The 16,036-nt window shown below is 39.8% G+C and overlaps 1 protein-coding gene across 1 annotated transcript; it reads left to right on the forward strand.

The window, feature by feature from the left end:
• Nucleotides 1-11,262: 11,262 nt before the first annotated feature.
• LOC142628820 (uncharacterized) lies at nt 11,263-12,527 on the forward strand. The gene is made up of 3 exons (XM_075802856.1): nt 11,263-11,361; nt 11,937-12,175; nt 12,272-12,527. Exons 1-3 carry the CDS (start codon nt 11,263-11,265, stop codon nt 12,525-12,527), a joined length of 594 nt encoding a protein of 197 aa, XP_075658971.1.
• Nucleotides 12,528-16,036: the final 3,509 nt, after the last annotated feature.

A 16,036-nucleotide genomic window follows, 5' to 3' on the forward strand; every position in this document is an offset into this window, starting at 1 on the left:
GGTACAAATCTCCTCTCAAGGTATAATAATGGGAGAGGGAGAGGGAAAGGAGAAAAGGCTACAAGGATTTTTCTAGTGAAGTGTTAGGATATGTGCCCTTAAATCCTATTGTATGATGCTGTTTATGACATTATGTATGACTTAATGTTATGATAAATAAAGTCGTTTTATTATTATTTAAAATAATGGTAACATAAATATGAGACATTATCATATAGTCCATGAGATGCATAGTATGTGATTTATGTGATTTAATCACAGAAGATATAAGTCACAAGTTCTTTGTAAACTCAGAATTTATAGTTCGTAGTCGGTGATGAAATTGGGCATTTCATCTACGAAGATTATAACGTATCAACTAAGATGATTTGTCTTGATCATGGAAGTGGAGACTTCTAGTTGATATGTTGATATGTTTTAAGAGTTAAGACATATTGAACTGGACTGCTGTGAGATTTTTTTATTCTTCTAACGATTGTCAAATGAATAATAAATCTTACAACTTCTATTTGCATGAACTCTTAAACCTGAGAGAATAATGGACCTGATCATGAGGTGTAGGTTGCTTTAATATATCAGGAGTAAGATCTAAAGTGACGGTCAAAACCTCAGTATATTGGGCAGCCACACTTAGTGTTGATGGAACATATATTCTCAAGATGGAATTCATAATCTCTTAACGGAGATACAAAATATTCCCTTGAATAAGTTTAATGGGTTTGTTATTCAGAGAGTTAGGCCTAACCACTTTGGTAAGAAATTACTAAAATATATATTTATGAAATTGGATTTCATAAATATATGATGAATAAATTTAAAGGATTAAACCGGGTACTCAAGAATAAGATGTAGTAATTTTCAAAGTGGCAGTCTACATTTATGACTTTGTGTTACTACGAATATTTTATGAAGGGGTTGCATGTATAATAAAGTTTTGGGATATAATTAATTAATAAGGTCTAGAGTGCAATTATATTTATATAGTGGTATTAAATATAATTAATGGTAACTTTAGACTTTTCAAGAGTTGACAGAAAAGCCCAAGGCCCATTGGAGCTAGTATCTTATTGGTCCCTTTCGGTCCCACTCCAAGCCACACACTAAAGCCCAATTGGAAAGGCCCAATAGGCTAGCCCAATTGGAAAGGCCCAATAGGCTAGCCCAATTAGATAATCAGTTAGTTATAAAGGGAGAAACATACATAATTTTTTTATTAGTGACATAAGAAATGGTGTGTACGTGAGAGTGAGACACTTTCATTCTCCCTTTGAAAATTGATTGAGAGACCACACATCTTGGGCGTAAAGTGGAATTGGAGTGAAGATTAAAAGTGTTCCCAAGTGCTTCTAATCTTTGTTTTGAATTTCTCCACACCAAGGTACGCTATTTTGTTCTTAAATTCTGAAATTTACATAGTGCATGTTATCAATCATGAATGAAATAAATTCTTATTTGTTGCTTCTGCTGTATGTTTTGTATGAGATACAAAACCAGATTTTTCTAACATGAAGATGAGTAGCTCTCTCTAAACAAGGGTGGGTGTGTTGTAGAAACCTCTCTAGGGTTTTTACTTTGAATAGCTTCTTTTACTTCGTGAGTAATGAGGGTATATATAATATGGATGAAGGGTAAGAAAGTTACACTTAAAATCCTCCAGGTAAAGAGTTTCGAGGGTACCTCACGAGATGGCCTTTCTTGTAAAGTACTCAAAAAATGCAGCTTGACACTTGACTCTTCAGCTTCCAATATGAGCTTCTCACGTGGCCTTTTTGCGGAGAGCTTTACTCTCGAACTTCTTGCGAGCTAGTCACGAAACTGCACTAATCTTCACTGCATGCTTGATTCTTCACCAACTTAATACTAAACCTAATACAATAAAATCCCACAAGATAGAAGGAAATAAATTATTGCAATTACAACATTTTTTGTCATGGAATAAAGCCAACATAAAACATAGTTGTAAATCACAACATTACAATCTCCCCCTTCGGCTCCATGACAAAAACACCCTATAATAGACTTTAGACTTAAGCGTGAGTTTGGGAACAATGGTAAAACTCAATCACACTTAAATATAAAACCTTTGATGAACTTGTAACAAAATACCTGTAACCTGAAATACTTGCACAAAGCACATTAGACTCTTAAGGTAAAACAAGTAATAAAAGGACAAGTATAATGTAATAAGTAAAAATGCGATCAAGTAAACATGATGTGAAACATATGAGCAACTTGATCAACACAAAACAGTCATATGGAAATGACTACAATGATCACATGGCAAAGCCAATGATCATCCAAACATGCAACCAATAAAGCACAATAGCATAAGGATGTATGCATGTCCAACACATAAACACGATGTGATGAGAGCAACAAAGCACAGATACTAAACATAACTTAAAGCACCATAAAGCAAAACAAGAAAACAAGCAAAGAGTAAAAAAAACAAAGCAAGGTTTTCTTGAAAAGAAATGTCTTCTCCTCTTTAGTAGATGCATCTCCCTTATGGAATTTCTCCCCCTACGAATGTGCATGAGATATATTTTCTCCCCCTGAGAATGTGCACATAAGTCATATAGAAATGGATGCTTAATGCTATGATAAGTGAATGTTAGGCTTAGGATGATTATTCCATTCCCATACCTAAACTTCGGACACGTGCTATGGTAAAGAACAATCGTTCCACGAAGGGTGCTATTTTTATGGATCCTAGACCTAAACTAGGTGGCAACTCCATTTACACCTTCCGCCATGGTGTACCCTAGGCCAAGTCTTACTTCCCACCAAAAAAGGGGGATTGTGGACACAACGGAATGTGGAGTCGCCACCTAGTTTTTGCAATGGTTTGGGAACCATATATATAGCGTCCTCTCGAGAAAGGACCATTGATCTTACTATCAAAGATATAAGTTCGGAGTTAAGTTACGGTCTTGGGAAGGTATTAGGCACCCAAAACTGCCCAACCATAAGGTTGGCTTCCTCTTATTGTGTTTTATGTCTTAACCCTATTAAAGGCACACTCAATATTGTCATCTAACTCACACACATACACACACACATACACACACACATGCACTAACATGCATCTAAACACACAACATGACATCAATCATCCCTAACCATATATCTATCATGCTTGTCGAACAAAGCCTAACATACATCTAGCATACATGTTAACCAACCTAGCATTCATTTAGCATGATAGCTCCTAACATTCATCTAATCATGACATAGCATATCTTTTCAAACAAGGCAACAACATATGAACATTAATTTAAAGTAGAAACAAGAAAAATCATGTTATCACCCAAGGCACTTAGAATACAATCATATCATCAAACCTAAACAAGATCATATTACAAATGCATGTGCATTGTGAATGCATGACTTACCTCACTTACCTTACAATAACTCAGCACCTATGGCATTATGCATGAGCATGTGAATGAATGTTCATGGCATCAAAACAAGGCAACATAAGATAAACCCTAATTCTAACATGTGAGAGACAAACTAATAATTAAACATGTGAAATAGAAACTTAAAATCATGAAAACATAGAAAAGAGTCTAAATAGAAGTATACACATGAAAGAAGCAAAAAAAGATGAAAAAAAATTAGGTTTTTTGGGCTAGTTCATGTGGACGCATGAACAACCCTATGTTCGCATAATCAAGTTTACGTGCACTAGAAGGTTATGTGCATGTTGATTTCTGCCCAGAAACCATAGGAACACAGCAAAGCTTTAAAACGCTAAATCTAACATCCTAACATGCATTTTAGACATACAAATACATAAACCTAAGCTACATGAACATATTAAAACATATTACAACAAGAAACTAAAGTAGCCAAAAGGATTAAAGTGCAAAAAGGAAAATAAAAGAAAAAGGAAAGTTTAGACTAGATACCTTAAACAAAATCTCTTCAAGCTTGATTTTGATCGTTCATCTCAGTCAAATCTATTCACAATTTAATAAAAGAGTGATTACTAATCTTAAACTCAAAGATAAAGGCCAGAAAAGGCCCTAATCAAAAGAAAATTGACTTGAGGATGTTTTGTGAAAAACTACCTCTTTGATTCACTATTTCTAGTTAATCTTAGTGTTTTCTCATGGGATTTCTGTGTGTTTTGAAAATTTACCATGTAAGGCTACTTAATGTGAAAATAGGGGTTTGGAATGACTCCTAGATGGTGTGGGATTTGGTCCAAACCTCAGCATTAATGCAGAAAACTTGCCTTGTTTAGTTTTTGGAATTCACAATGCATGCGTAAGATCGTGCTTGCGTATGCAGATCGATCCTTACATGCGCATAGTGAGGGTTTACTTGGCCTCATTTTTCTAAAAATAGATTTATTTGCTCATTAAAATTTATATTTTCCATTTTAACATTTCTCAAGTCAATTTAACATCTAATTGGGCCCTAAACCAACCGTGGGTCTTAGAATTCAACATCATTGGGGAACAGGAGCCCGAGTTATAAGGGGTATAAAATGCAGTGTTTACAGATTTCTCTCTTTTGATTTGTGAGCTTTGCTAATGAAATCAAAAGAATAAGAGACAAAACATTTTGTTTCGATGTATGGCTCGGGCCCAACCTATGCACATGACAGACATCATATATATGGGGCGAGGTGCAACTCTAAATAGTTGCGTGGGATTTCGTATATTCAAATTCCCACCTTTATTGCTTAGGAAACGAGCAATGACTGGTTCAATATCCCAGAACCTATTTTGCTAATTGTAAGAAAAAGGTGAGTGACTCACTATCCTAAAGTCACTAAAAAGAAAAACAGAAAAGGTGCTCTTACTAGCTTAAAAAAAAAAAAACAAGGGTGCTTTTACGAGCTTAAAAAGGATATATATCTATGGTGTCCATCTAAGGCTCTTGCCTCAAACTTCTTTGGGTGGTACTTGTCTTCCATCTCTATTTCTATATCTATTCTAGTGAGGCTTTTGCCTTGGGGTGACCTTGGTCTCTATCTCTACCTCTTCTATTGCACTTGCATGTTCAATTCTCGTAGGATATGTGCACGAAATTTGTATGAAATGCCTGCATGTTCAATTCTCAAAGGATATGTGCATGAATTCTGACTTATATAGGATTTGTGCCTGCATATTCAATTCCTGGAGCCATGTGAGTTCCATGTTCTTCCTTTCTAACTTATATGGGATTTGTGCTCGCATATTCAATTTCCATAGGATATGTGCACGATTTTTGTATTGTATGGGATCCGTGTCTGCATGTTCAAAACCTGGAGGATATGTGCATGATTTCTGTACTGTATGGGATCTTTGCTTGCATATTCAATTCCTGGGGAATATGTGCACAAGTTATGTGTTCTAACTTAGTTGACTATTTTTGGATGAAAGATCTACTGGAGGACTCACTGGGGAGTATAATTCTATTGAGAAATGTTTTGGTGATGATTCTGACCTACCATGAAGTCTTGATGGTGTATGGCCCACTAGGTGGGGGTAGCTTACTGGGGATTTTTCTGATGGTGTGTTGTTCATTGGGGAACTTTCTTCCTCTGGGGGAATAATTATTTTCTTCTTTCTTATGACTTACTGAGGATTGATGTTGGCTCCACCCTTGAAGGGGTTTTACCAAACTCTCTTGTGGAAATTTTGCTTTGCAAGTCTTGAGGGAGCTGCTTCTATGCCTTGGACTTATGGGGGATTCCGTCTATGATATTTGATTTACTTGGGATTTAGTTGATGATCTTGACTCATGGAGGAGTTTTCAAGATGATTTCTTGTCCATTGAGGGATGTTTTGATAATTTCAATCCACTAGGGATGCTTTTGATGGTTTCAATCCATTGAGGTGCTCTTTTAGGGTCTTCATGCTCTTTGCCTATTAAGGGCTTTTTTTTCATTTTGGGGCATATATTTGAATTTTCCTTTGTACTTCTGGCTTCTTGGGAATACTATGGGGATATTTGAAATTTTTTTTTTGCTAAACTACACGTAGTTTAGTGAGGAGGCATAAATTACATGTAGTTTAGCCATCGGGTGTGTTCCTGCCTCTTCATCTCTTTTTTTTCCTTTTTTTTTTTCATTCTCTTTATCTTCCCTTATCTCTTCACATTCTCTAACTCCCTCTACAAAAAACTTTTGCTTCTCTCTCATTCCTTCATTGACTCTCATCTTCTCCTTCAATCTCAACTTCTCTTTCAAACTCTCTCATCTCTTTCAATGCCACCCAAGAAGAGTTCCGACATCCTCTCTATTGATGCCTTCCATATCACCTAATGGAATGGAGTGGTAAGGCTAACAACGGCTCCTCTCTTGACCTACAAATCACAACACACACCTTTTGGAGGGTGCAAGGGCTAGATTAGAAAGTTTTTCAAAATTTTCTCATTTTTAAAGTTTTCCTTTGATGTAAACCTGAAACTTTAGGATGGGTAGGAACATGTGTAGGTTAAGTTTTGATTGAGAAAAGCTTGAGAATGTCGAAGACGCCTTCTTGTGTTCATTCTTGTGTGTGCAAATTTGGGCCTGCATGCACAGACATGTTCTTGCACGTGCAACCTATATTCATGTGTATGGAAACTTATTCTTATGTGCATGTATCTGTTCTTTAGTTTATGCACATGCAAGTTCTATCCTGTGTATGCGTGCAGAGCTCTGCATATGTAGTATCTTTCCTACGCATGCATGGCGCTAAGCAAAAACCCTAGTTTGGGCATTTTAGCTCCCTTTTCATCTGTTTTTCTTCAATTTTCAATTCTAACATCATCCTTCACCATTTTTGCACTCAACTATATGTCCCATGTCATATTTCATCCTATTGTGAATCCAATATTATTTCCCCATCATTCTTTTCTCCTAATCATGATTTTAATCCCATTCTCTTTTTGCAAGCCCCATATTTTGGTAGGGCCAGTACCAACCAGGTCTTGGTGTGGTACAACATCCTTACCGGGGAGAATTGAGGTCACATCCGTGCTATGGGTTTTGAACTCATTATTTGTTTGATGCCTGAGAGGTTTGCTTGTGCTATCTTGGTGTAGACCTTAGCTAAAAGGTGGTGGGACACTACCCACACCTTCCACATTGCTGACTGGGGGATGACCATCACTCCTCATGGCTTCCACTACATTATTGGCTTATGGTTTGATGGGGTCCTAATTAGTTTGGAGGACGAGTTGGGAATTTTGCTGGGTGTGGACCTGTTTGGGAGGAGGTATCCTACTAAAATGATTTGCTACATTAATCTTGAGTCAGACTTCATGCACTGTCCATAAGGGATGGCTGAGGAGTGCATCCAGATGGCTAGGGTCTTTTGGCTATACCTATTAAGGACGTACCTATTTGCCAATGGTAGGCAGATGGTGCCCTTGAGGTGGTTGGCCCTTTTTTGATACTTTGAGAGGGCTTAGACTACCAACTGGGAGTCGGTGTGCTTGACCTATTTCTACTCCTCCTTAGACACTCTCAATAGGGGGACACTGTGCCAGCTAGTGGGACCTTGAAAGCTCCTTGAAGTTAGTTTCTCCCTTTTCTCTTGTAGTTCATGCATTCTTATTCTTATGGTCATACATACACATGCCACATAGGTTAGAACTACGTACCATATTCTTTCTAGCCACATTTATACCCATATCTTGCAAACTGTTACCTTACCATATATGTGTCTTGCAAACTATACCATATTTGAACCTTTCAAACTATCATCTTATGAACTGTACCATAACCTTTTGCAAACTGTTATATCTGAATCTTGCAAATTGTCATCTTGCAAACTATTATTTTTGAATCTTGCAAATTGTCATCTTGCAAACTGTTATTTCTGAATCTTGTACATTGTTTACAGGGGCTTGGGCTCGGGTGACCAAGAATGGCCTATGTGGCCAAGGCCCAACATTGTGGGGATAGGATCAGTCCATTGAAAAAATGGGTAAAAGTCTTAGGATTAGCGTTCGTGGTGAACCGTATTGCGTTCAGGCTAGGTTGGGCCCAATACTAACTAGTAAGCTAGAGGGAAGTCGGCAAGGGGGTGGTCAGATTAAGGTCGGTAACTGAGCATTGTCAACACCTTTGGAAAATCTGCTACCAAACACTATTTGGCGTCTGGAACAAGTTCCAAGTGAATCATCTGAAGTTGTGAAAGTCCTTGGGATTTTGGTGGAAGTGGAAATGCATGTGAAGTGGAAAAATAGTAATAATGATAACCCCACTAATGAGAGACTATAAAAAAAAGATGAAGGTATACAAAAAAAGGGTTGGAAAAACATGGAGAAAAACATTTGGGAAGGGGAAGGTAAACACAAAGAGAGAGGGAGAGAGAGCAAACATTAGGGAAATAGAGGGAAACACTAGGGAAGAAGGGATAAAGACAAAAAAAGAGAGGGAATTATAGGGGAATAGGGAAGTAGGCGTGAGTAAGGATAAATGGAGAAAGATACAGCTTGGACTGACTAGGTGAAGTTTGCAGCTCAAATTGTAGGATTGCAACAAAGCCCACAAATAAATAAATTGAGGCCCAAATACTTAGGGTAGTATTACGACTTGAAGAGGTTTGGGGACCACAATTGGTGCTGTCTGTGGGGATCCTACTCTTCTTAAGGCTTTAAGCTAGCCTAGTACTGTCCAACTAAGGAAGGTCCGCATGTTGGAGAGGATTTTATGGGAGGAAATCATTCAAGGGCCTCCTCAAGGGGTCGTAGGACGCTAGAAAGGGAGCATACAAAGGAATAGTAGCACATGCAAGACGGGCACGAGACAAGGGTAGACTCTGATGAGGGATCTTCATAGGGGGAACAAACTGTGTCTTATATCCTCGAGCGGTCCCATTACAATGATCGGTTATGAGAGTTGGAGAATTTACGGAAGCAGGTTAATGATTTGGAAATTATGCTGAGGGGTCAACACCGTAGAAGAGACTAGGAGGATTCCTTTGACGACCTTGACTACATTGTGGGAGAATCATGTTGAGGTAGTGGTTCGCGTTGATCGAGAGACAAATCCCATGGGCGTTACTGCGAATCTCCCCATTGTGAAAGGTACGGACACCATAATTCCGCTATAGATGCCATGAATCTCCCCATTGGATGCCATTTTCCAATGAGATTGAGCACACGGAAATGTCGAGACGATTCACCTGACCTGCATTCACCATTTATGACGGAAAAACCGATCTGGTGGAGCATGTAAGTCACTATATTCAAATGATGTCGCTCTATTCTCATAATGATGGTTTAATGTGTAAGGTATTCCTGTCCAGTCTTGGGCCGACAACTATGAGGTGATTTAATGGTTTAAGGAAAGGGTCTATCCAAAATTTTAGGAGTTGATGCAATTGTTTGGGGCCCTTATAACTTGTAGTAAAGTTCCTCAGCCGATAGATGCTTTATTGTCCATGAGGATGAGAAGTGAGGAAATCTTTCGATCTTATGCGAATAGGTATTGGGAGCTATACATTGAGATAGGGGAAACGCGTGGGTAGTTGCTAGCACCTTCCAGTAAGGTCTCCCCGAGGAGTCGGAGTTGAGAGATTCTTTGACCATGCCGCCTTTTGAAGGCATGCATCAACTGATGAGAAGGATTGAAGAGAATAAGAGACTAGAAGATGATTGATTACAGGGCAAAGGCAAAGCTTTGGCTTCTTCATAATATCGAAAAGAATATTGTCCCGAGAAGTTCCAATAGAGAACTAGGAAAGAGCCAAGGGTCCCTTGGGAAAGCTCAACATAGCATACCGAGGGGGTTAATGTGACATTCAAGGAACCTGTCTATAACATCCTTGAAGCAATTAGTAAAAGCTGGGCATCTCAAGGAGTTTTTGGTCGGCCAAGAAGGAGAAAGTGTAGGCTAGGGATCTGGAAATTGATGTGATCGTGCCCTTCCTCCTCCCTTAGGAGTTATTAAGGTTATTAAGGTTATTTATGCAACCTTTCGGGGAGTAAGTTTGAATAGTCAAAGGGGCATATTAAGTGTAGTGACTTTGCCTGAGATAGATGTTGCAGATTGACTTGAGAAGAGGCCTAGGAGGATTTTAGTCTTAATCACTTTTAGTAAAGAAAATTTGGAAGGAATGTCCCAACCACATGATGACGCTTTGGTGGTGACTTTTTGGATTGGTAAATTCCTAGTAAAGAGGCCCATGATAGATCAAGGGAGTGGAGCTGAGATCATGTCCCCCGATCTCTATAAGGGGTTGGGGCTGAAGCCTGAGGATTTGAGTAGATATGACACCCCACTTGTAGGGTTTGATGGGAGAATAGTTACGCCCGAGGGACAGATAAAGCTCTTGGTAGTGATTGAGGGAAAAGAAGTGGAAGTGAATTTTATCGTGGTTAGTGCCTTCTCACCATACATGGCGATTTTAGGGCGTCCTTAGATCCATGCCATAGGGGTAGTACCATTAACACTACATCAGAAGGTTAAATTCCCTACAGAAGATGGGGTCGCAATAGTCTGGGCTGATTAAAAGGTAGCAAGGTAGTGCTCAGTGGCAGCAATAAACCACGAAATTAAGCAGAAGGACCAAGTTGATCAGGAGCAGTTATAGTAATTACCGATAACCGAAGGTTTAAGGGGGGTAGACAGTGCGGAAGAGTTGGTCCAAACACAAATTACGCTGTATTCCGATAGGTATTTCTGGATAGGAAAGAGCTTATCAGTAGAAGACTGAGTGGACATTTTATTATCGTTGGTTCAAAATTTGGATGTGTTTGCATGGAGTCCGTACGAAGTGCCCGGGGTCAACTTGGCTTTTATCATGCATAAGTTAAATGTAGACCCTTTGGTTCAACCGAAGAAACAAAGATTGAGGAGGTTCGTGAAGCCTTATGTAGAGGTAGTGAAGGAGGAAGTGGAGAATCTAAAATAGTTTGGGCCATTAAGGAAGTATTCTTTCTCGAATGGTTAGCTAATATGGTGGTGGTGAAAAAGCAGAACGATAAATGGAGAGTTTGCGTTAACTTTACTGATCTAAACCGAGCATGCCTAAAGCTCAGGGCTGAGGAGGTGGAAGTGTTCTTGGATTCAAGATTGGTGGTGAGTCAAGTAGTTGGGAACTTTGAGGCAAGGGACCATTGCATGTCACAGTATTTAAAGTTGTTTGGGTCTCGACGGGCGAACTTCCAGAAAGTTAGTGTAGTCAGAGTGTCGAGAAGTCAGAATAGTCATGCCAATTCCTTAGCCATGCTGGCTTCGTCTATAGATGATTGCTTCCATGAATGATTTTTGTGGAGTTGTTGTAGCAACCAAGCATTGAGTAGCAGATAGTGGTAGCAGTTATGTCGATGGAGGAGCCAAGTTGGTTGGATCATTATCTTGCATTTTTATTTGATGGGTCTTTGCCGATGGATGAGAAGGAGGCAGAGAACGTCGACTTGTTTTTGGTTATTTAAGGATAAAGAGTTGTATTGATGTTCTTTTGGAGGTCCATACTTATTGTGTCTTCACTCGAGCAAGACCGTCGAGTTGCTAGTCGAGCTTCATGAAGGGATATGTGGGGGCAATCGGGGGGACGATCACTTGCCCACCAAGCTATGACTCAAGGATTCTAGTGGCCGAATATGCAATGAGAAGCAGCTAACTATGTAAGAAGATGTGATTGTTGCCAAAGACATGCCCCTATCCTGCACCAACCTAGAGGAAATTTGAACCTAATCATTAGTCCTTGGCCCTTCGCCTAATAGGGGCTAGATATAATTGGACCATTCCCTTGTGCATCGAGGAATAGGATATATGTAGTGGTAACAACGGACTATTTCAACAAGTGGGTGGAAGCTGAGGACTTGGTAAATATTAGGGACATGGATGTGAAGAAATTCGTATGGAAAAACATCATTTTGAAGGGATATGTGGGGGGCACTTGGGGGGAAGATCACTTTCCCATTGAGCTATGATTCAAAGATTCTGGTGGCCGAATATGCAATGAGAAGCAGCTAACTATGTAAAAAGATGTGATCAGTGCCAAAGACATGCCCCTATCCTGTACCAACCTAGGGGAAATCTGAACCCGATCATTAGTCCTTGGCCCTTTGCCCAATGGGGGCTAGATATAATTCGACCATTCCCTTGTGCATTGGAGAATAAGAGATATGTAGTGGTAGCAACAGACTATTTCAACAAGTGGGTGGAAGCTGAGGCCTTGGCAAATATTAGGGACGTGGATGTGAAGAAATTCGTATGGAAAAACATCATTACAAGGTTTGGAGTTCTCTGCGTACTGATATCAGATAATGGGCTTCAGTTTGATAGTAAGACTTTCTGAGAGTATTGTTGTAGTCTTGGGATAACCAACAGGTACTCATCACCCATGTATCCTCAAAGCAATGAGCAGGCTGAGGTAACAAACAAGACAATTGTTAATGACTTGAAGCAGAGATTGGAGGGGGTGAAAGGAAATTGGGTGGAAAAGCTGTTGAATGTCTTATGGGCCTATCAGACAACTTCTAGAAGATCAATGGGTGAAACTCCCTTCTCCATGACTTACGGCACGGAGGCAGTCATACCGATAAAGGTTGGCTTGTCAAGTATGAGAGTGACCAACTTTACATGAAGCAATAATGATGAGCACATGATAGGTAGTCTAGACGCCTTGGAAGAGAGGTGAGAAATGGTATCTATTTGGCTTGCTCATTATCAACAAAAGTTGGCTTAAGGATTTAACAAGAAGGTAAGGCCTCGGGGGTTCATGGCAAGAGACCTCATTTTGTGGAAAGATGTTTGGGAAGGACCTTACCGAGTAATAGCAACAGCTAGAGTAGGAGCTTATTACTTGGAAGACATGGAAGAAAAACCCTTGCCCCGACCATGGAACGTTTGTAATCTAAAAAGTTACTTCCCATGAATGTAATGCAAAGTGTGAGATGCATGTTCGAAATTTTAGATAAACTTGAATAGTGAAAGTAGAAGGAATTCAATTATCTTGTGTTGTGTAAATTACAAGCAAAAAGAGAAGCGTATATGTGTGTGTGTGTGTGTGTATTTAATAAAATATTTCTAAGGAGTGAAAATTGTCTTTGGCTTAACCTTCGTCACTGATCAGGTGGAAACCTTAACAATATGTTTCTAAGGACAGAAACCTAGCCTCGGCCTGACCTTAGTCACTGACCAGGTGGAAACCTTGGCGATATATTTCTAAGGACAAAAACTTGTCTTCGGCCTGACCTTCGTCACCGACTAGGTGGAAACCTTAACAATATGTTTCTAAGGATAGAAACCTAGCCTTGGCCTGGACTTAATCATCGACTAGGTGGAAACCTTGACAATATATTTCTAAGGACAGAAACCTAGCCTCGACTTGCCTTCATCACCAACCAGGTGGAAACCTTAACATATGTTTCTAAGGATAGAAATTTGGCCCGGCCTGACCATAGTCACCTTTTAGATGGAAACCTTAAAGGAATCTTTTATTCAAGGATTATCATCATAAGGAGTGCTTCGGTTAAAAGGACCCATTATTTGAATCCATAGTTCACGGGGTGATAGTAAGTAAACCGACTGAGCATGAAATGGGAGATTTTACAAGTATGGTACCGACTATTTGTAGTTAGGATTTTTTCGTGGTAAGATTTCATGATTTCACTTTGAATTAAGGGACTCCGTGTATGAAAAGAGTTTGGTCATACAACCACCCTTCAATTAATACATAATCAATAATAAAATAAGTAGACTAAATATCATGAGGAAACAAAATGAATATGTAAGTAAACAACCTAATTAAGAAACAAGCGTTCGGCATAGCATGAAACAAATAAAGTTTAATACACAAACCATGTTACAACTGTCCAAATGCTAAAAAATTTAAACCAATTTGTTAAAGAAAAGGGGGAAGAACAACAAAACAGAAAAACAGAGTAAAAGAAAGAAACAGATTGCCCGATCAGGAGGTGGGTTCATGGGGCTCAGCAGAGGTTGTGACAGAAGCAATAGTAGCAGACGGGGGGATTGAACCAAGAGTAAACTAAGGGGAGCTCTGTGCTTCAGTAGGAGTAGTGGTGGTTGGATTTTCTTCATCAAGTACAACCATACAGGCATCAATTTCTTGAGATAACTCCCTCATGCTAGGGCTGTCCTCCCATTCTTCCTCCTCGGTGTCTTTTGATTGCTCACCCACCTGAGTTTCAATGGGTAGATCATTGGGTAAGGGGATTTGATTGCCATCTTTGAAGAAGGAGCCCTCGAGTACACCGACTACATTGACTGCTTCCATCTAGCCTTCCCGAACCCAAACTTTCAAGCCTGGAAGATGATTGCCTCGACCGAGTTTTCGGCATCCTTGAGATTGGGGTTTCATTGTTTCCTTAAGATCAACGAGTTCTTTGTGCCAGGTTGAGACGATGCTGGAAACCTTAGCAAGCTTGACTTTTGCTTCATTGAGCTTCCTTTGCATCTCCTTGGAGTTTTTTTCAGCTAACTCCCGAGCCCTCTCCTCTGTGGTGACTTGACGTTGCACCAAGTTTAGCTCTAGGGTCTTTTCATTCAGACTGGCCTCGACTACTTACTTCAGAGCCTTTTCTTTGTTAGCCACTTCCGTGATACCTTTAAATTGACCCTCCACCATGTGAGTCAGTTGGGTATGATCCGAGTGTTAACACTTAGAAAAATTGAAATTAAATTGAAAGAAGTCAAGACTTAATAACAAAAGACGAATGGTAAATAAATGTAGTTACAGTTTTGGTGTGCCACTTCAGCTTCGAGATGATGTGCTCATCCCAACAGTCTATGTTGTGGTTTATGTCAACAAGCAGTAAAAGGGCCTTGCCAAGGCTATCATAGATTTGATTATAAAGACCATTTCGCCAAGTTTGGACATAAGAGTTGGTTGGAAGAACTTTATCTCCCAACTAAAGGGTACACTCCCATCTAGAAGAAGAGGTAGAGGTGGAAGCCATATGGGGCTCAATCATCATTGGTTGATTGACAGGGCTTGCCCCTTAAGTGGCTTCCCCAGATTGGAGGATTGGGGTAGTCACGGTAGTGCTCCTTGGGGGCTGATTGGTTAAAAGGGTACTAGATTCAAGGAGGTGGTCCTCGGCTACCCTCTTACTCTTTTGTCGTTGCTACTGCACGGGAGGGGGATTGGCTTGCTAAAGAGCTATTTGAGGCATAACCTGTCCCTTGACAAGTTGTGCTGTAGCAAACCAGTGTTCCAAAGCCCCCTTGATTGGATTTAGGGTGATTAAAACATTTATGACAAGGGGGCTTCTACTAGGATGTGCACTGCCTGACCTTGGAACACGATGTCACCTGAGTCGTCCTGATTTGGTTCAAGGGAGCCTTCTTGGACTATTCTGGGTCCTTGGTGCTTAGCTTCCTTGTTAGTGAGCCCGTTTGGTAGGAATCTTGGTATTCGAATGTCAAGATAAGACATTAAGGGGCTTCTGATTGTTAGAGCTCCTGGCGAATCTTGGTAGCTTGTTTTTGAGGGAACGCACCCAAGAATTAAGTGGGATGCTTTCAACTACCCGTTGTAGTGGACGAAAATTTCTGAGTGCAGCACGAAGTTTAAATCCTGAGCTCGTACAACGTTCAGGTCGAGCTTGAATCTTTTGGAATTTGTAATAAAGGAAAATGAAATAAATTAGAAATGTCATAAAAAAACTCCTAAAGAAACATTAGATATGATGGGGTATCAACCCATCTAACGTGGAGAGGTTAGGCAGTTTAGTTCACCATTCAACCAATTTCCACTTGCTCTCACGAACTCCCATGCTGAGTTCTTGTTGGAGTCGGGGAGGTAGGAAATCAGTCTGACCATAATGCTTTGGGTTTGAAGATAATACCCATTCTTCAGAATCCTTTGAATGGCATACAAAAAGCTAATATCATGATGGGTAAGGTTGAGGCTATATAATTAGTTAAGATGCCCCACACAATTGACTACCCTATAAAGTTGGGCAAACATTGATCAAGGCTAAGCATATAAAAACCTAGGGTCCAAAGCAACAAAGGCTCTACGAGAAATCTAACCCCACCCTCTAATATTGACATTAAAGGAAAAAAAGACTACATGGGGTAACTTTTGGTCTTTTATATCACTCTCATGATAGTGTGATATGTTCA

The sequence above is a fragment of the Castanea sativa genome, chromosome 3 (assembly GCF_040712315.1).
Source record: "Castanea sativa cultivar Marrone di Chiusa Pesio chromosome 3, ASM4071231v1".
Classification (NCBI taxonomy): Eukaryota; Viridiplantae; Streptophyta; class Magnoliopsida; order Fagales; family Fagaceae; genus Castanea; species Castanea sativa.

What these genes read in the sequence shown, in the direction of transcription:
- LOC142628820 (XM_075802856.1), top strand. Translation starts at nt 11,263, where the DNA reads ATGGAGGAGCCAAGTTGGTTGGATCATTATCTTGCATTTTTATTTGAT. An exon ending in AGAACGTCGACTTGTTTTTG is followed by an intron (nt 11,362 to 11,936) that starts GTTATTTAAGGA and finishes AGATGTGATCAG; the next exon opens with TGCCAAAGACATGCCCCTAT. An exon ending in TGGAAAAACATCATTACAAG is followed by an intron (nt 12,176 to 12,271) that starts GTTTGGAGTTCT and finishes GATAACCAACAG; the next exon opens with GTACTCATCACCCATGTATC.